This window comes from Chiloscyllium punctatum, chromosome 20 (assembly GCF_047496795.1).
Source record: "Chiloscyllium punctatum isolate Juve2018m chromosome 20, sChiPun1.3, whole genome shotgun sequence".
Classification (NCBI taxonomy): Eukaryota; Metazoa; Chordata; class Chondrichthyes; order Orectolobiformes; family Hemiscylliidae; genus Chiloscyllium; species Chiloscyllium punctatum.
In genome coordinates, this window is record NC_092758.1 from 18,728,324 (window position 1) to 18,750,402 (window position 22,079).

Genomic DNA, 22,079 nt, shown 5'->3' on the forward strand with positions numbered 1-22,079 from the left:
GGTTGTGGGTCCAAGTCCGACTCCAACATAAACATCCAAGATGACAGGCTGCTGCAGAACTGAGAAAGTCCTACAATGTTGGAGGTACAGCCTTTCAGATGAAATGTTAAACCGAGGACCTAATTGTCCTGCCACACAGAAGTAAAAGTTCTCATGACCCTATTTCAAGGATGAGCAGGAGAATTATTTCTGGTATTATTGCCAGTATTTATTCCTTAACTAAGATCACAAAAACAAGATCTGGTCATTTATCACATTGCACTTTGGGAGATTGCTACAACTATAGAGGAAGGGTCTGAGACATAAATGGAGATCCTGCCTACTCTCTCAGGTGAATGTAGATATTAGGAGAAAGTGAGGACTGCAGATGCTGGATTAGAGTCAAGAGTGTGGTGTTGGAAAAGTATAGCTGGTCAGGCAGCATCCGAGGAGAAGAAGAATCGACATTTCGAGCATAAGCTCTTCATCAGGAATGTAGATATTCTCAAACCTTCAAACAATTTTATTTAATTTGATTTATTGTCACATGTACCTAAGTACAGTTAAAAGTTTTGTTTTGCATGCAGCACAGGCAGATCATAGCATGCACAAAGATCACAGGGTGATTGAACAGAGTGAGGAATTCAAAGTTATGGCAGCAAAGAAGGTGTACAGAAAGCAAGATCAACATTAGATTTGAAATTTGAGACGCTCATTCAGGTGTCCAATGACAGTGGGGAAGAAGCCGTTCTTGAACCTGCTGGTACATGGGTTTAAGCTTTTGTATCTTCTGCTGGATGGAAGAGATTGCAAGAGATTATAACAGGTGGGAGGGGTCTTTGATGATGTTGGCTGTCTTTCCGTGGCAACAAGACGTGTAGATAGAATCAATGGATGGAAAGTTGGATTGCATGAGAGACTGGGCTGTGTTCACAACTTTCAGTAGTTTCATATGGTCAACATCTTTAAAACAACTTATGTGATCATTATCACATTGCTATTTGTAAGAGCTTGCTGCATGAAAATTGCTTGCAAATTTCCTACGTTACAGTAGCAACTGCATTTTGAAACTACCTTTTTGACTCTACAGTGTTTTAGGCTGTAGATCATGCAAGGGACTATAAAAATCTAAGCTATTTATTTTATTATTACTGATTGAATAATATCAGTATATGTTGATATAGTTAATTTAAATATTGCCACAACATACTTTTCAGCAGTATTGCCAAACAATCCATTCTTAGCTATTTTTAATTCTGGAAAAGATATTCACTTCCACTTCTGTGAAACCGTGAAGTGATGTTGGAATTAAGCCTTACTTAGTGGTCTGATGTACGTGCTTGTTCTATTGACCCATGTGTGACTGACAGATCTCAGCAACACAAGAACACCTGCAGTTATAATGATCTCAAACTGTCATGTAGGTAGCAAGGAAGAAAGACAAAGTGAGGGGCAATTTCCAGTGATTACCAGTTGCAGCCGGATGGTCTCATTTTCAACAGAAGTATTTTAAAAAGTTTTAAGGCTGAGTTTTACAAACGCATAATTAACCAGTGATCGCTCAGTATTGGGTTCAAACCTTTTATTTGTTAATGCATCATCAGAAAATGATGACTTTATGATTAATTTTAAAGGCCTTAAGCAAGAACAGAGGGGGGCAGAGGGCTACATGGTGAATTATAAAAATAAACCATCAAATGTCATGGGACGCATAACTCAAGTGTGTTGAAGTCATGAGTACTTTATTTTCCATAAATCACCAGGTCCCAAAGCCATTTCTGCTTATAATAACAGAGTCTTAGTAACAAATATGTTTTCAAGATAATTTCTGTTTTTGGTCAAAAGAAAATGGAATTGCTTAGTTGGTTTCTCTTCTAAAGCAGACAAAGGATGTCAAAGTAATATGCTGGTGTAGACTCAGGAAGGTATGAGGTTTGATTTGTGCTGGGTTAACTAATATCAGACAAACGCTATTCGGGACTCTATGAGTGACCTTGGCTTCGGGTGGTCTTCACAGTAGGTTCTGCACTCTGTGCTGCAGCTCATTGGCATGGCCACTGGGTGACTATATCGGCACCTGCATGATGCAATGTGAGGGCCCCTTCCATGCTGCACCTTTCAATTGAGCTCGCTTGCTTGTAATAGTCCCCCATTATTCAGTAGCCTGCTGACTTTGAAATGGCTGCAGCACTAAAAGAGAAATTCAGTACTGGTTGGATCATATACCAAAAATGTGCTCATGGAGGATCATTTATAATAGGTGAATTTCCTAATGAACACTTAACTTGCTTGAGCAAGTTTGCTGTGTTGTTTTTAAAGTAGGAGAAAGTGAGGACTGCAGATGGTGGAGACCAGAATCAAGAAGTGTGGCACTGGAAAAACACAACCAGTCAGTCAGCATCCAAGGAGCAGGAAAGTCAACGTTTCAAGCATAAGCTCTTCATCAGGAATGATGAGTCTCTTGCTCCTTGGATGCTGCCTGACCAGCTGTGCTTTTCCAGCACCACACCTTTTGATTATGTTGCTTTTAAAGTCTGGTCCCATTAGCAGAGGTCTGTAGAAAGGAAATGGGTTGCAGTAGAGAATGCATATTGAGTTGGAAAAAGGTGGAAGAGAAGTTTACAGATGACACAAAGGTAGGTGGAGGGACAGGTGGCAATGAGGAAGCAGGAAGTCTGCAGAAGGGGTGGCATGATGGCACAGTGCTTAGCATTGTTGCCTCACAGAGCCAGGAACTTGGGTTCAGTTTAGCCTCAGGCAATTGACTGTGTGGAGTTTGCACATTCTCCCCCTGTCTGTATGGGTTCTCTGATTTCCTCCAACAGACCAAAAGATGTGCAGGTTAGGTGGAGTGGCCATGTTAATTTTCCATAATGTCCAGGGATGTACAGATGAAGTTGGTTAGCCATGGTAAATGTGGGGTTACAGGGATGGACTGGATGGGATGCTCTTCAGAGAGTCAGTGCAGTCGATGGACTAACTGGTCTTTATCTGCACTGTAGGGATTCTATTATTTGGACGGGCTAGGAGAGTGGGCAAAGAAGTGGCAGATGGAGCACAATGTGGGCAAATATGAGGTGATGCTCATTGGTAGGAAGAATAGTTAAAGAAAGGCTTCGGAAATCTGAAGCACAAAGGTACTTAGGTGTCCTACTTCAGGATTCACTTTAGGTCAATATGTAAGTTCATAGAATTGTAACAGGCCATTCAGCCTGCACCAAACCTCTGAACAGCATCTTCCCACACCCACCATATCCTTGCAACCCTGTAGTTCCCATGAATGATCCACCTAGCCTCCATATCCATGGACACTATGGGCAATTCAGCATGGCCAATCTAATCTGCACATTTTTAGTCTGTGGAAAGAAACTGGACCACCCAGAGGAAACCCATGCAGACAGGGGGAGAATGTACAAACTCCATATAGACAGTCACCCAAGGGTGGAATTGAACTCAGGTCCCTGGTGCTGTGAAATAGCAATGTTAATCACTGAGCTACTGAGCCACCATGCCACCCTGTTGACAGTAAGAAAGGCAAATGTTAGCATTCATTTCAAAAGGGTTAGACTACGGGAGCAGAGACATATTACTATTGAGGCTGTATAAGACTCTGGTCAGATGGGATTTGAACTATTGTGAGCAGTCTTGGGCCCCGTATCTGAGGAAAGATGTGCTGGCCTTGAAGGGGTCCACAGGAGGTTTACAATAATTATCCCAGGGATGAAGGGCTTGTTATATGAGGAACATTTGAGGACTCTGGGTCTGTACTTGATGGCGTTTAAAAGAATGAGGAGAGAGTTAACTGAAACTTGCAGAATACTGCGAGGTCTGGATAGAGTGGGCACTAGTAGGACAGACTAGGACCTGAAGGCATAGCCTCAGAATGAAGAGATGACTCTTTAAAACTGAGATCAGGAGGAATTTCTTCAGCTAGAGGATAGTGAATCTGTGGAACTCATTGCTGCAGAAGGCTGTGGAGGCCATTTAAGACAGAGATAGATTCTTAATTACTAGGGGATCAACTGTTATGGGGAGAAGGCAGGAAAATGGGGTTGAGAAACAGATCAGCCATAACTGAATGGTGGAGCAGACTTAATGGGCTGAATGGCCTAATTATGCTCCTTTATCTTACAGTCTTATGATCAAAAAAGAGTGAATGATAGTTACCAAGCAAGGAAGAACTTGCATTTTAAGAAGCGCCATTCATATCTACAAAATGGTCCAAATCACTTTATAGTCAAAAGGAGTTTATGCAGACTGATAAATGTTTGGCTCTGTTCAAAAAAGCAACTACAGGCCAGTCAGTTTAATCTCAGTGATTGGTGCACTTTTCGAAATGATAAGCCAGGACCAACTTAAGTCAACAAATGGAGGCTACTTCTTGAAGACTGGCGAGGACAAATTTTGGTTAACTAACTTGCTGGAGGTTTTGACGAGAGAATAGAGAGGGTTCATGAGGATATAATGCTGTTGATGCAGAGTACATGGACTTCCAAATGGCATTTGATAAATTATGCATGAGAAACATCTGGACATGGATAATTAATGGGCTTGGTGACAGGTAATTGACAATAATACTCAATTTTTTGGGGGTTGTAGGCTGGTTTATATAGGATTCTACATGTTTAAGTGCTAGAACCCTGCCCTTTCTGAGATATTAGTGACTTGAATCTTAGTGTGTAGGGCACACTTTCAAAATTCCGGGACCATTTTAAACTTAGAAATGGTGTGAACTGAGGAGGAGGGTAGCGTAGAACTTCAAAAGGCCATAGATTGGTCCAATTGATGGACAAGCATCAGCGGTGTCGGAAGTGATTCACTTTGGGGGAGAGAGCTTATTGTTGTCACTAAATTAGCACTCAATTCACTCTGCACTTGTGATACTCCAATCACTTTATCACATCATTTATTACATCTATGACTCTATAACTTTGGACACATTAAGGCTATAAAGTGGAAACCGATATCTACTGATTTTACTATTTTTGTTACTGATGGAACAAATTAATAGTTACAATGTACAGAAAACACAGTAAGCGGAATTCTATGCATTAATATGTCACTGTGGGCTGGTTGCTTGAAGCGGGTGACATTTAAAACAAATTGCTGATGTATTATGTTTTAATACTCAAATATGAGGATAGATTTTCCCCCGAGTTCTCACTAAAAACAAGCTCTCAGGCCTATCATGCTCATTGGCAATCTTCCTGAACTTTTTCTAAACCTAATTTGTGGTAAGGCAAGGGTTAACAACTCTCCAGGACTGTGATGGAAATTCCAGAAATTAAAGAGTCTTCGCTGTCTCAAGTAACCCTGGGAAAAAATAAAATCATAAAGGCCTTTTTTTTCCCATTTTTTTCATTTATTAATTACAGGGACAAAGAAATGGCTGTTTGACTGGGTGGGGTAGTTGGAAAAGTGAGATCATGTGATGAAACCTCCAAGCATATACAAATCAAAGTTGACAACTTAAGGGACACCAAGAACCTCAATGTAGGTGAGGATGCAGAAAAGCTACTCTCTCATATCCGCTGCAGAAAGTATCAATGACTGACTCAGATGCTCAACATAAATGCCACCCAAATGCCCACCACTGAAAAGGCAAGCGCTAACAATAAACTGAAAGTTCCCAGTTCTTTTTCTGGTCTGCTTGGCTCAGCTAGGAAGACACAGTTGTCCTCTCTCAATGGCTTAGGCTAGTACAGGAAAGATCCACAACATTGCTTCCAACCTCTATGCTGCCACTAAATGTCATACGTGTGTGCTCACACTGTCCAGAAAGGCCAGTACTTGCTTGGTCCTGGTGACCTTAGCTCTCTCGGCTCTGATGTGATGGATGGTAACATGAAGGTCAGAAAGCATACGGTTCCTCAAGAGTGATTGCCCTTGCCCTGGGTAGAATCAATGCTCTCAAGATAGAAAAAGTTAGAATAGAGATGAAAACGAAGGAAATAAAAACATTACAGGTCCCACTACCATATTCTGCCATTATCTCCAGTGACACATTGACCCGCAACTACCGAATCTATGTGGAACATTTTTGTACATTCAGACGCTGCTTCATTCAGGAGACTGTTTAATGCTGCAGATATACATTTAGTCACTTGTAACTTGCATGGGAAGGAACAGGATAGCTTTCTGTCCGACATTAGTTTTTGGTCCTGGTTTGGCAGTTCCGTTCTTTCGAATGGCGACGTACCAGTTCCTTTCCATATACTCCTTTGACTTGTAAGTGTTATAACCATTCTCCTCCAATGTTTCGAGGAAGAGACATTCATCTGTCAGGGTCAGCTGTACAGGAAACAGAAGGAGGAGAAACAATTAACAATGAAAAGAGCTCCCCCCAGTGGTTTAGTAGGTAATGACACTGTGCTTGTGTGTCACAGGTGGGAAGATCCTAGTTTGAAGTCATGAACCTAGCCCCATTTAAGTTAACAGAAAGAGATGGTGAGAAGTCTCACAGGCCAGCACAAAGAATGGTTCACTCAATACTTTTGAAGTGTTGCAAACAATTCAGATATTTTTGTCTTTCTTTTGTGCGTTGGATTCTGCTCTCACTGGGGTCAGGGACGTTTATGGAGCTTGCTCATCACACCTTTTGTTGAACTGTCCATCACCAATCATGACTGGATTTGACAGCACTGTGGAGCCTTGCTTTGATTTGTTGTTTGGCATGCTGCATTTATTGCTTGGCATGCCCATGGTGCGACTTTGCCAGTTTGGCACCACCTTTTTGACTACATCTTGTAATGCCCCTTGCATGATTCTCTGCATTCCTCGTGAGGCTATAGGTTGTAGGTGAGTACAATTTTGCAGCTGAAGATGGCCAACAATATCTTAGCTGTTCTGAATTGATCCCGTTTATCACACAGACATGATAGGAGCTGTCCCCACTGTGCAACTAGGACTCAGGACTCCACAGGAGCAGTTATAGTATACACTCCATCCTAATCTGATTCCTAACCCCGAAGACAGACTGTTTCCAATGGTCGGTATCCAGAGACTATAGCTTAAGGTGATTGACAAAGTGGTTGCAGTAGTGTTTAGGATTTGGAATGCACTGCCTCATAGGTGGCAGATTCAAATCCAATGGTCACCTTCAAAAGGCTATCAGATAAATATTTGAAGGATAAAGAAGTGAAGGGGAATGGCAAAGAGCTAGGGTGTGAAACTAACTGAAAAAAAAATAAAAATTTCTAGTGAAACTCAGCAAGTCTGGAAGCATCCATGGGAAGAAAGCAAACTTAATGTTTTGATTCTGATGATTCTTCATCAGAGCTGATAACAGCTGGGAAATCTAGCATTTATACTGAAGACGAGGTTGGTTGGGGAGCAGAGGTGAACAAACAGGTGGAGAGGGAAAGACAGGGATAAAGAAGGGGTAGGTAAACAAGGGGATTGTGGATAGCAGGCCAGGACAGAAAATAAGCTGAATAAGTGATCATGAGAACTGAGAGTGTCAGAGAATGGATAGTCAATGCTGAAAGCAAACCATGTAATGGATAACAGACCTGAGAATGGGTGACAATCAGTTGAGTGTGCTAAAAGCAACCCATGTCCTAGCAGGACTGGGTGTAGGGTGGGGACAAAGAAGGATGGAAACAGCCTCTAACGATGTTGAGTTCCAGAGGCAACGGGGTGCACATGTGGAAAATAAGATTCTGTTCTTCCAGCTTGTGCTGAGGCTCACTGGAACACTGCAATAGAATGGCATTAGCAATGTTAGCATGGAAACAAGATGGTGTGTTGAAGATGCAGACAACTGGAAGCTTGGGGTCATTTTTACAGATAGAACATAAGTGTTCTGCAATATGGTTGACCAGTCTGCATTCTGTTTCCTTAATGTAATGAAGGCCATAATGTTAGCAGTGAATATAGGAGGGTAGATAGAGTGAAATGCAGGAAAATCACTGCTTCACCTGGAAGAGGTGTCCTGGGCCATGGATACTGAGGAGGGAGGAGGTAATTGGGTAGGTGTTACACCTTCTATGACTACACGGGAGCGTGCCATGGGGGTGTGGGAAGGTGTTGGAAATGGAGAAGGAGTGGACCAGCGTGTTTCAGATGGAACGGTCCTTATGGAAGGATGACAAGGCGGGGAAGGGAATGTGTGTCTGGTGGTGGCATCCCATTGGATGTGATGGAAATGACAATTTACAATCCTTTGGATGTGGAGGTTGGTGGATGGGACATGAGGACTCAAGGGACTTCATGGTTATTGTGGAAGGGAAGGGAAGAGGCGAGATCAGAAGTGTGGGACATGGGTCCAATATGGCTGAGGGCTCTGTTGACTGTTGTAGCGGCGAATCCTTGGTTGAGGAAGTAGGTGGACATTTCTGATAGCCCCTGCAGAAAGTGGCATTGTCGGAACAGAGAAACACGGAGAATGGGATTGAGTCCTTACAGGAAGCAAAATGTGAGGATGTATAGTCTAAGTTCCTGTGGGAGTCAGTGGGTTTGTGATGAATACCGATGACCAACCCATCCCCAGAAATGGAAACAGAGGTGTCAAGGAAAAGAAGGGAGGAGTTGGAGATGGACCAGGTGAAGCTGAGGGCAGGGTAAAAATTGGAAGACAAATTGATAAACGTTTCCAGCACTTATGTCCTCGAGAAAGAGTTGTGTGGAGGGATCCGAGTAGGATTGGCACATGGAATTTTCCACGTATCCCACAAAAAGAAAGGTCTAACCAGGACTCATGTGAGGACCCATGTCCCTACCTTTGACCTGAAGAAAATGATAGGAGTTAAAGGAGTAGTTTTTCAAAGTGGGGGTGAACTCAGTCAAGCAGAGAAGGGTGGTTAGGGATGTTTCAGGCCTATCCTGAGTCTATCCTGATGGAGGATAGACATGCATAGGGATTGCACATCCATGGTGAAGAGGAGGTGGCTGGAGCCTGTGAACTGGAACTTTGAGACTGTCTTAGAGAGTCACAAGAATCGCGGAGGTAAGCGGGGAGGGACTGGACAAGGAGAGAAAGAAAAACTCGATTCAAGAAACTAACTGCATAGTTCTTCAATGACTAGCTGCAAACTCAATGGGCCTAATTACTTTCTTCCTGTTGTACTATGTTATGATGAGGGCTACGTGGTAGTGGCAATGTCACAGTAGTTCAGTGGTGAGCACTGCCGCCTTACAGCGCCAGGGACCTGAGTTTGATTCCACCCTTGGGTGACTGTCTGTGTGGAGTTTGCACACTCTTTCTGTGTCTGCCTGGGTTTCCTCTGGGTGCTCCATTTTCCTCCTACAGTCAAAAGATGTGCAGGTTAGGTGGATTGATCAAAGGAGATGCAGGGTTACAATGATAGGGTAGGGAGGTGGGTCTGGGTGGGATGCTCTTCAGAGGGTCGGTGTGGACTCAATGAGCCAAATGGCTGCTTCTACCTCTGGCCAGAATGATCGGGTTCAAGATCCACCTGGTCCATAGGTGTGTCGTGACATGTCTGAATGGGCTGATGAAAATAATGAGGAAGCAATGATTCTAGGGCTGTCCAACTTCCAGTACAATGTCATTTAAGTGTAGTCAATATTGTAGTACATGAGACAATAAAAATTTGAATTGGGCTGTTCACACTATTAGTCCTGTTTCATAGAGTCACAGAGACAGAGATGTATAGCACGAAACAGACCTTTCGGTCCAACTTGTCCATGCTAACCAGATATCCTAATCTAATCTAGTCCCATTTGCCAACACTTGGCCCATATCCCTCTAAACCCTTCCTATTTATATACCCATCCAGACGCCTTTTAAATGTTGTGATTGTACCAGCCTCCACCACTTCCTCTGGCAGCTTATTTCATACACGCACCACCCTCTGTGTGAAAATGTTCACTCTTAGGTCTCTTTTATATCCCTCCCCTCTCACCCTAAGCCTATGCCCTCTGGTTCTGGACTCCCCGACCCCAGGAAAAAGACCTGGTCTGTTTATCCTATGCCCCTCATGATTTTGTAAACCTCTATAAGGTCACCCCTCAGCCTCTGATGCTCCAGGGAAAACAGCCCCAGCCTATTCAGCCTCTCCCTACAGCTCAAATCCTCCAGCCCTGTCAACATCTTGTAAATCTTTTCTGAGCCCTTTCAAGTTTCTCAACATCCTTCCAATAGGAGGAAGACCAGAATTGCACACAACATTTCAATATGCCTAACCAATGTCCTGTACAGCCACAACATGACCTCTCAATTCCTATACTCAATACTCTGACTGATAAAGGACCACATACAAACACCATCTTCACTATCCTATCTACCTACCACTCCACTTTCAAGGAACAAATATCTGCACTCCAAGGCTTCTTTGTTTAACAACACTCCACTGGACCTTACCAGTAAGTGTATAGGTATTGCTCTGATTTGCCTTTCCAATATATAACACCTTACATTTATCTAAAGTAAACTCCCCTATTAGATTGTAACTGATTTGCATCTCAATACAACCTGTTCAACTTGATTTCATTTCCGTTTACACCCATTGATAATAAAACTTGAACAGCATTTTAAAACTTTCTATTGACCTAGCCTGAAGAGTTTTTTATTTTATAGTGTCATAGAGTCATAGAGTCCAACTCGTCCATGCTGACCAGATATCCCAACCCAATCTAGTCCCACCTGCCAGCACCTGGCCCATATCCCTCCAAACCCTTTCTATTCATATAGCCTAACCAATGTCCTGTAAAGCCATAGCATGACCTCCCAACTCCTGTCCAATAAAGGAAAGCATACCAAGCACCTTCTTCACTGTCCTAGTACCCATTCCAATATTCTCTGGGGAAGGTGGTGGTGGTAAGCTGCTTTCTTGAACAACTGCAGTCTGAGATAGGGTACACCCATCGTGATGTTAGGAAGAGTGTTCCAGGATTTTGACTTAGTGACAGTGAAGGAATAAAGATATAGTTCCAAATCAGGATAGTGTGTAATTTGGAGGCGAATGTTTTGAGGCTGAGAGTTCCAGACTTTCACAACCCTTTGTACAAGGACAGGGTGTCTAGGTATTGACCTGCAAGTGTATCATTCTAATAATAAGGTTTATGCTCCTGTGTTCTGGAAATTGTTTTTCTCTACCTACTCTGCCAAACTCTAAATCGCTCAAATTTTCAACAACTCGTCAGCTCACTCCTTATTTGTATATTTAAGGGAATACAATACCCACTCTATATGACCTGCCGTCACAATTTACTGCTGTTAATACCAGTATCATTCTGATTGTTGGTGTGGAGTCAGATCCTCTCAGTCAGAGCTACAGTTGGTTTCCAATTGCCTTCAATAACCTTGGGCTAGGGAGGGAAGGAGAAAGCAGCCAGGGTTCTTGTTCATGAATATCACTGTGATCCTGTTTGTGTCTGGGCTGGTGTGAAAGGTGAGGGCAGATGAACCTAAAGGTGACATTCCCACTCACAGTTAAATGACCTGCCAGAGATCATCAACAGGATTCAGATGATAATTCCTTCAAAGAGGTGATGTAGCAATTGCCATCAGCTATAGAATTGTAGTGCAGCATGTCTCTGCGTTTTTGGCAGGGGCAAGGAAAAGTTTAAGGGAAAGAAAATATCAAAAAGAACAAAGTGGTTTTATTCTGAAGCACATGTCTTAGTGAGAGAAATGGAAGTGTAGAAGGGGGCTAACATTGGGAGCTTGGAGTGAAGCAGTTCGCACTTGCAGTCATATTGAGCTTCTTATAATCTCAGAACCTCCCAAAGCAATTTACAGTCAATAACATTTGACATGCACAGTCATTACACAGGAGGGTATGCACAAAGCCAGGCCCAACAATCCGTGAACGAGTGACCAGTTAATCTGTTTGGCAGACTCTGGTTGAAGAAGAATATTGTTTGTGGCATAAGATGCCACCCCTTGATTGTTTCTAAGAAATTATTTACATATAAGTGTGTGGGCAAACATCTTATTACTTTTCCCAAATGTTGGGAGCACTGTTCACAGAATATTCCTTCAGTTGGAATTATGACTAAGGAACAGAATATCATGAACGAAGTCAAGCTGACCCTCAGAGCATACACATTACATTCTGTGATATTAGGAAGAAGGATATTTACCTCTACATTATATCCATTTGAGATGACACCTATTTATTTTAACTTGTGTTAAAATAGTAGAGGAAATTTTATATGAATCAATTAATGCAGTTATTACTGATATCAATTCTGGTTGCTTTATTGGAGCAACATGCGCATGATCTTTCTTAACTTACAAAGTACTATTTTCAGGAAAATGGGAATTGCCATTAGTCCTGCCAATCTGTCCCACTATTCAATTTGATCACTGAACTTTGGATTTAACTTTATCAATCTGCCTTGGTTTCATGAAACTTCATTTCTTGTCTGACAAGAACACCTACAGTAAATACCAAATATACATTGGTAATATGTAATGGTCATGTATCAAAAACATTTGGCTTTCCCAGCCTTGTCACCTTGCAATTTCATGAACACAGTTATACGTAGGAAGTATCACACTTATTGAGAATATTTTAGTTTCTATTCTTGTGACAAAAGTGAATATCCTCATGCTCCCCTCATTATATTCCATCTGCCACCTGGTTGTTGACCCAATTTAATCTATATCTCTTTACTCCTCCCAGTCCCTGAAGCAGCTATTTATAATGCTATTCTTTTGGTGTTAACATGCTCAAACTGTCACTGTATCATTATATGTGACCTGAGAATGTAATGGCTTCAAACTTCATCTTTTCCCAGGATCACTTGAAGGATGAATTGTTACTAGAACCATACTACTCAGTTGCAACCTGATTCCTGATGAAGGGCTTTTGCCTGAAACATCGATTATTCTGCTCCTCGGTTGCTGCCTGACCTGCTGTGCTCTTCCAGCACCACACTCTTGACTCTAATCTCCAGCATCTGCATTCCTCACTTTCGCTCCGAAATCTGATAGTGTTATATTAACCCAGACACTGATACCATAGAAGGCTATCATCATAAACCTCTACAGTGTGGAAGCAGGCCATTCAACCCATCAAGTGCACACTGACCCTGCGAAGATCTCATTTCCCCAAGGCTAATCCACCTAACCTGCACATTCCTGGACATTCCTGGACACTATTGACAATTCGGCATGGCCGATCCACCTAACCTGCACATCTTTGGACTGTGGGAGAAAACCCATGCAGACGTGGGGAGAATGTGCAAACTCCACACAGACAGTCGCCTGGTCCCTGGCACTGTGAGGCAGCAGTACTAACCACTGAGTCATCATACCACCCCTTGATGTACCTATAAAGATAAAATTTGCATAAATTATCTAGCTGTAATAAACACCTGTGGGGTTCTACAATACCATGATATATACACTTAATTTCTTATGTTGTGAAGGATAACAGAAACATTGCTGTGTCAGGTACCCTTATGGAGACTAAACTCTGATAATGACTAATAAGTGCTGATTAAAACTACATTTAATTTAGAACTATTACATTTCTGTGAAATGCACCTCCACTTTGCTTGAGAAACCGATGACTTACTGACTTCCACTGCTATAACATTGTTTAACTCTGTCTGTGCCTCAACTCAAATCCTCACCCATGTCTTTCTTCATCTCTAGACTTGGCACTTCTGGATGACTTCCCATCTTCTACCTTCCTTCACCTTGACGTCATTCAAAATGCTCCAGCATATTTCTTAATCACTTGTCTTGTTTCCATATTCCTCAGCTTACTGCCTACACTAGCTCCTGGCTTGGAAACACACCTTCAAAATCTAATCCTCGGTTTCGAATCTTTCAACGCTCTCAATCATCCTCACACTGTTACCTTACCCAGTTGTACACCTACCAGGATCCTGAGCTCATCCAACTCTGGCCTGTTGGGTAAGCAAGGGGGTGTGAAAGGTACACAGAAATTTGAATAGAGGTTCCAAACATATGGACATGATCTTATTAAACAGCAGAATGAGCTTAAGGGACTGAAAGACCTCTAGCTTCTGGATTATATGTTCTTACAAATCTCCAATCTTAATCACTACATTGTTGATGACCTTCACATAAATAAGTCTATACTTTGGAATTTCCCCCTTAACTCTCTCCATCTCACTCTTCTCCTTAAAGATGTTCCTTCAAAACTTACTATTTGAATAAATCTTTAGTCATCTGCCTGAATATTTCCTTTGGTGTCAATTCAGTTCAATAACACTTCACTGACTAAATACTCTATATCAATACAAATTGCTGTTGTGATGAACTTCATTATTGTCTCTGTTTTCTGATCCAAATGGACATGATTTCTCTCTGTACTTTGACATTATGGATCATAGCTGGGCAAGGGCTGGGATACAGATATAGGAACAGAGACAGTATTCAGTCACTTAGTCTGATTTGTATCTGAACTCCAGTTAGATTATTTCACTCTGCAATTCTCAGTCCATTTGCCTAACAAAATCAAATCATTATAAGTCATAAAATTGTACAGATCAGGAAGCTGAGTTAACTAAGTTAGGACAAACAGTTTGTGCCTGGATGATGTTGTTATTACCTGGGAGTTTCTGTTCTTGAAAGCTATCAAACAGCCTCTATAAGATGAATATTGTGTTTGACAGTGATATGTTTTCTGGAGTTCCTCACGAAGGCACAACATAAGCCACAATTTTAACCCTCCCCTGCCTGGCAGAAAAGGTATTGATCATGGGGTGAGTGGAGCAGTTAAAGCAGCCCTCTGACCTCAGTGCTTTCTCACTGTGCTCCAAGTTAACCTGCGCTTACTTGAGTTAAATGGCCTACTCATCAAAAGCCAATCCACAAATTTAGCCAGAACTGGGAAAATGTGATGACTCTTCCGTCAGGCTGGATCTGCAGGAGGGGATTTATGGTCTGGTACAGGCCTATCAAGTACATTTTAAAATTTCATTTCCAGTTTCTTTATGAGTTAAAGGGGAGTCCTTCATTGGGTATTACAAAGTTTCCTACTTTGACAATGACATCCACCATCACTAGTCTTGATCCTCTCCCTCTTCCCACTTCCCTAGCTCCCACATCTTAATCAGGAATCTGTGACTGCCCAAAGCATTATCAGGGACAGCAACCTCCTGCTGCCTGAATTCCTGATCATCTGGCAAATTGTCCAGATTACAGCTCACAGAGAGAAGCAATGGAAGCTCAGTTTAGTCATCAGGTGGACCCCAATCTCCTCAGACTCCTCTGGTACACCAACCTCGGGGGTCTTGCAGATCCTGTAAGATTCGAGTCCCTGTGCTTTTTTAGTGAAACACTGGAGGGTTGTGAGAATCCATGCTTGTGAAGGATCACTGTCTTTGTGAAGGCAGGTTCAAGAATCACACGACACCAGGTTATAGTCCAATGTTTATTTGAAAACACTAGCTTTCATAGTGCTGTGTCTTCATCAGGTGTTGGTGAGAGAGGAAGATTTTAGACACAAGGAAGACCTTGATCCTTATAAATTCTGGATCTCTGAAGGCTAGTGTTTTCAAATAAATCCATTGGACTATAACCTGGTGTCATGTGATTTCTGACCTTGTCCAACCCAGTACAACGCTGGCACCTCCACATCATGGCTATGTGAAGGGAGAGCAGCAAGCAAACTGGCAAGAAAGCCTAATCTTCAATCCTGTCTGTACTGCCAACCATGATAATCATTTTTTGAGCAGAAACAAGGCAAAACTCTACCATTACTGGGAGTTGGAGAAGTTTGTTTGCTCGTTAAAAGACTGTGATTTGGTCAGATTTCTTCAGTCCAGCAACTGTGAGTTTGATAGTTGCTTTTCCCCAGTTGCTCGTCCTGTTTGTTTTGTGTTTATTGGGGGTGGGGTGAGGGGCTGTAGCTTTCCTGAGCTCAAAGAGGACAGGTGAGTCCTGTTTCCTTTGTCTCATAACAGTAATTTGCAAAGACGTTACCTCCCCTATACTTATCTCTTAGAGCGGAGTCAAGCTGTGGGATGTGATTAATGGCCTGACAGGAAGGAACAGGAGAATAGAATAGCAAAGAAGGAAAGCAAAGAGAGGGTGGAATGAGAGAAGGAAGCTGTTATGGACAAATGTGTCATTGTGAAGGTCCCTTTGTAATCAATGTATCAGACAGCACATACATCTGTTTCAACTGTGGTGGAGGGGAAGGTTAAGTGAACACCTGTTTTACTGACGTTGTTGGATATTAAATTTTGGCCATAGGAATTGGGAGAACACCTCTGCTCTTCTCTGACACAATGTCATAGGGATTTAGACTCACCAGGCCCGGATTTGTGTCTCATCTGAAAGACAGCACCTCCAACAGCACACTGTCAGTACTGCATCAGCAGGGTCTGCCTAGATTGTATGAGGTAAAAACAATGACTGCAGATGCTGGAAACCAGATTCTGGATTAGTGGTGCTGGAAGAGCGCAGCAGTTCAGGTAGCATCCAAGTAGCTTCGAAATCGACGTTTCGGGCAAAAGCCCTTCATCAGGAATAAAAGGCTCAGCCATACTTAGCCTGAGGTGGGAATTTCATTCTCTTCCCTCACCTTACCATTGTTCTTCCTCAGTGCCAGACATATTCGGAAATCTTGCCTATTAGTTGCCATTCATCAGCTAGGTTATCGAATTAGGAGTTGAGCCAAAGAGATTATGGACTTCACACACTTGATGCTTTGTCTCCCTCTCTCATGAAGGATGACCTTAACCTGCTGAGTCAATGCCTTGCAACAACAACATATGGAACCTTTAACATAATCAAACATCTCAATGCACTTCACAGGAACATTATGCAGCAGAGTATGCACTGAGTCACATAGAAGATATGAAGCCAAGTGATCAGAAGCTTTGTCAAATTGGCAGATTTTAACAAATGCCTTAAAGAGGAAAGTGAGGTAAGAAGGAGAGAAGGGGAGATGTGGGGAGGAACTTCTTGAGTTTGGGGTTTATAAAACTGAAGTACGTGCATCATTGATGGAGCAATGATGATTGGTAGTGAGCTTTGGCAAGTACAAAACACAAATGCTTTTGGTGATTGAGGACTCTGATTTGCTTGGGTCTCTGCCTATGGATTAATTGCTTCTTCTGGCAAACGCCTAATGTCGAGAACTGGTTCCCAATTAATTGAAACATAGATCATCAAGGGTCTTGTAAGGACTGATGTGAGGAAGATGTTTCCTCTCATGGCCCGTTTAAAGAGATGAGGCTTCTTTTTCCTCACGCTGGTTGGGAGTCTTTGGAACTCATTTCCTGAAAAGGTGAGAAAGCAAATGCTTGAATCTTTTTAAGGTGGAGATTATACATTCTTGGTAAGCAACGGAGTAAAAGGTTATCTTGGGGGGGGCAATCATGGATTTGAGATTACAATCAGATCAGCTGCAATCTTAGAGTCATATGGCACAGAAACAGACCTGTCAGTCCAACTTGTCAATGCTGACCAGGTACCATAAACTGAACTAGTCCCATTTGCCTGCTTTTGCCCCGAACTCCCCCGCTGAACTTCTCCACTTCTATGTTTGTCTGTCTGTCTGTCTGTCTGTTTGTCTGTCTCTCTCCTCCTTCAAGATCCTCCTTTAAACAGACCTCTTTGACTAGGCTTCCAGTCACCTCTCTTAATATCTCCCTTTGTGGATCAGTGACCAAAGAATCACCTCGTGATATCTTTAACTGCATTGAAAATGTTATATCAATGCATAACTGTTGCATGACTGTAATGCTGCTTTCCTGAGACTAGATCCTAAAGGCGAAATTCTGGAACTCTATCGCTAACAGCAGAATAGGTGGATTGCAATGGTTTAGGAAGGTGGCTGTCTACCACCATTTCCAGGCAGTGGGAGCTGGATTAACAAATGCTGGGCCTTGCCAGTGACATCCATGTCCTGTGAAAGAATAAATATAAAAATAGATATTGACTAGATTTGTCCAACAGAATTTATTTGAAATCACAAGCTTTCGGAATGTAGCCCCTTCATCCCAAAATTAGGGAAAGGATAAGTACAGCTAGGCAGTATTGTTGATCATGATTATAACACATTATTGAATAGGGGAGCAGGCTTGATGGGCCAAATGGCCTACTCCCACTCCTATTTCTTATTATGAACAGTTCCCACCTACAGATTCAAATGCAAGCAATAACTTTCAGGATAGGAAGGGGTCAAGAGATCCCATTTGGGAATCCATCAATAAAGAATTTGATTAGGGCTACTTTATTGAACAACAGTATTATTTTAACTGCAGATACAGAGTACAATAAACATTCAAATGTGAAAAGTGAGCAAAATACAATAGGGGTGTCAACTTACTGAGGAATTAAGCTGTCCCAGTTCGCTCATTGCTAGGTAGCGCCCAGATTCAATCCCTTGAATGGTCACCACTCCTCTACTTACAGCCTGTAGCTGGAGGCGAACTGGAGAGGGATGAATTATATTCAGGATGACACAACCAAACCTAAAGATACACCAAACACAGAGTTCCATTCTGAACTGCATTTGCTGTCTGCATGGATCCCTCTAATGACAGAAGATCCCATTAAGGAAGTATGACGTCTGCACCAAAATTTTGCTGTGCTCTGTGAACTGCACATTGACAATACAAAACACTAAACCCACTAGATAGCCTCATCATAACTCAGAGTGAATCACACCATAGAGTCATCCTGTTTTGAAATGTTGAATAAGATTAAACAATGATGATTTGTCCAACAGCTTTAGGAGGTCAGTGCATTTGATTTAGCTGCTTTGATCGTTTCTGACTTCTTCCTTTTCTTATTGCGGACTGTTGTTAAATTAACAAACTGATGCAGAGAGAGAGAGAAATGCAAAAGAGATAGAGCAGAAGAGATGCAACCAAGTGAGTCTAAGTTGCATTCATATCAGGTTTTGGAGGCAATTCTAAAAATCCAATTGGATCAGTGTTCAGTTTGTCATAAAAGCATAAGAACTAGGAGCAGAAACATGCTGTTGAACCCATCAAGCTTGCTCCGTCATTCAACGAAATATAACTGATCAGAGTGTGATCTTCACTTTACCTTCTTGTCTGTGCCCCATATCTCTCAACTCCCTTAAGTCAAGCCCTCAGACACAGTTGATCTTAAAATTTACCTATTATGGTGCCATGCAAAAATGTAACCCATTAGTTTGGTAACATTGTAATGTTCCATCTATATCTGCTACCTCTGCCCTCTTACAGGAAAATAGACACGATATTAAACTGCGCCCTTGATGAGGTCCCAGGATGCTGGTCCATTGCAATGTTACATTTTCAAGAACGCTTCCAGGAACGAAAAACTTCAGTAATGCAGATAGACTTAAGCATGTGGGATTGTTCTCCTTGGAAAGAGAAGGCTGAGAGGAGATTTAATGGACATGCCAAAAATCATGGGTGGGCTGGGCAGTGTAGGTAGGGAGAAGTTGTTCTCGCTCATAAAAGAGATTTAAAGTGATGTACAAATGTGGCAAGGATAACATGAGGAAATACTTTTTACACAGTGAGTGGTTAAGGCACTGCTTGGAAATGTGGTAGAGTTGGAATTGAGGCATTCAAGATGATATTTGATGATTATCTGGAAAAAAATGGTGCATAGGGATGGAAAAAAGGCAGGAGATTGACATTGGGTAATAGAGCTGGCAGGGTGCGCTGAATGGCCTCATTATGCATTTTAACAATTTTGTGACTCAGTGAGGTGAATTTGCAAGAGCTAGAGGTATTGCAATTAGTATCGGTATCAGACGATTAAGAAAGGAAAATATATTATTGGTTCCAAATGCCATCACCAATCCCCTACATGATATGCAGGGCATTATTGAGATGGGACAGTGGAATTAAAGGTAATGTTTCTGTAATGCCCTCAATCTTCATGGAGAGTTGGAAAACTTAAATATATTTAAATTGGGCTCCTACGTTGCGACTTGATATTTGGGTTGAGATTTATTGATGCTGCATACATTTCTAGAAGCCAAAATGACTCAGCAATGAAGGGGCAATGTTAGCTGCTGATTTCCTGAGGACTTCCTGTGGACCAACTGGAAAAGTGATGGCACCCTTACACCAAAAAAGGAGTCTTGGTCTCATACAGACCTTCACACAGTCATTCACAATTCCCCTTCCCTCACCCTGCCTAACCCCATTCACTGGTTTCTCTCCAGTCCCATCCCAATCAGCAAAGTCTCCATACACATTCACCCCCTCCCAAGCTCAGTCCCAAATGCCTGCCTTAACCCCTTGATTGCCAGTCTTCCCACCCACCTGACTCAATCACCAGCCAGCACTCACTATGATTCTTGCCAGTTTTGCACTCTCCCCAACCCTATCTGGCAGGATTGCCTCCTGCCTGCCAGTCAGGTGGTCTATTTGCTCAACTGTTGGGTGGGAAACAGAGCTAGAATATAAAAATAAAGCCACTAAGATTGATGGGGCATCATTACCCCTGGACTTTGGTCATTTTCAGCTTCATATTCACTTCCCCTTCCCCACCTTTAACCCCTAATATAAATAGTGGGACTCCAGGCTATGAAAATACATCAGCAGATCCAGATGAAAGGAGAAATTGCATTAACTGGGTTGTCACATATGCTTAAATTGTTCCCAGAGATGCAAAAATTACAAATTGCCTCTTGGAACAGAACCCAGATGATGTGGGCCTGGGAGAGGAAAAATGATAACAAGATTATAGAAAACTGATTTGAATTTAGAGTTTAACATTTAAGACAGATATCAATAGATGTGTAGATATTAAAACTTTCAAGGGAAATGGGCAGTGTGGGAAAATGGATAGTGTGGGAAAATGACTTTCAGGAAGAAAATCAGCCATGATCTACTTGAATGGTGGAGCAGAACTGAGGGGCCGAATAGCCTCATCCTGCTGCTATTTCCTAAGTTCCTTGCGTACTTGCAGTGAGCAACAGTCAGCTTCACTGTGAAAAATGCATGGTCATTGTCCTGTAAATTATAAATGCTTTAAGAAAAAGTTCAAATGATTGTACTGAGAAACTAACAAGACATTAGCATTTTCAGATTTTTGTCTCCCTAAAATGCCACTGGAAACCTTGTTCTCCTGACTGCTAAGAAGTCCTTAGTGAATTGAACTTGGAAAATTACGAAGCAGTTACCAAGCAACACAAGCCCAAACACACACATAAATACACACTTTAACAATGCAGTATACATGAAGGCTGAAAAAGAATTCTCACTGTATGCATCGCTGCGGTCTCTCGTCCCCTCTACTTGTCCGTCAGGGAGAAGTCGAACAAAGTACCCTCCATTTGCACAGTACAAGAGCTTTGGGTCTTTGTAGTTCACCAGAAAGTGATTAAAGGAATTGGACAAGTCTGATAAACTTGTCACCGTTCCAGCATCCATGTTGCCTCCAGCACAGTGTTCATATGGCTCTTCTCCCCTGCAATAAATCAATGGGCACATAACAAACCATGCACTTTAAGGAATGCCAGTTTAGGAAACAAAAATATGAGGAATTAGAAGTCTACATCACAAGTGTAATTATGTATTTTCTAGGCTTTTTTTCACCCTGAGACCTATTCCCCTCTTTTTCCACAAGTCCTTGTATCTTCCCCAGATAGTTCACAGGCACTGGTAAGCTATTCAGCAGCAAAAGGCCACACACTCATATCTGATCTTTTTATCATCTGAAACAAACACACGCATAAACAGCTTAGGCATGGGCAGGAAAACTCATACAAACTTTCCAGAAGATTCTAGCAATCAGGGTCAGAAATGTGGGTGATTCTCCATTAATTTATTCCAACCACTAGTCCAGCTGCAGCATGTAGTCTGAAGGATCCACTGCAGCAACTCGTCAGGGTATCTTCAACAGGAGCCTCCAAAGCCATGATCTTCGCCATCTGGAAGGTTTAATGCAACAAGTGCATAGGAAAACCATCCATTTCCAGTTCCTTTCCCTGCCACATCTCATTCCAACTTGAACATTTATTGCCACTGCTGCTTGTTTGTCAACTGACCAAAATACTGAAAACCCCAAATTAGCAGCCCTGCAGGATCATCTTCAACCACATGGACTGCCTCAAATCAAGAAGATGACTCATTGCTACAGTAATTCAAGGTGGGTCACAAAGTGTTGGTTTGTCAGGGAAGTGGGACTACCGCGGTTCAAGAAGGCAGCTCACCACCACCTTCTCCGGGAAAACTATGGATGGGCAATT

General features: G+C 42.2%; 1 protein-coding gene across 6 annotated transcripts in view; it reads right to left on the reverse strand.

Moving 5' to 3' along the window:
• Window positions 1–246: 246 nt before the first annotated feature.
• LOC140491946 (fibroblast growth factor 1-like) overlaps window positions 247–22,079 on the reverse strand; it is a 53,722-nt gene continuing 31,889 nt past the window's right edge. For all 6 annotated transcript variants that reach the window (XM_072590444.1, XM_072590448.1, XM_072590446.1 and 3 more), the window contains exons 2-4: window positions 21,093–21,298; window positions 18,207–18,310; window positions 247–6,270 (exon numbers count right to left, since the gene is read on the reverse strand). In XM_072590444.1, coding sequence (XP_072446545.1) covers window positions 6,076–6,270; window positions 18,207–18,310; window positions 21,093–21,261 — 468 coding nt within the window. In that variant the 5' untranslated portion in view covers window positions 21,262–21,298 and the 3' untranslated portion in view covers window positions 247–6,075. The remainder of the gene's footprint in view (window positions 6,271–18,206; window positions 18,311–21,092; window positions 21,299–22,079) is intronic.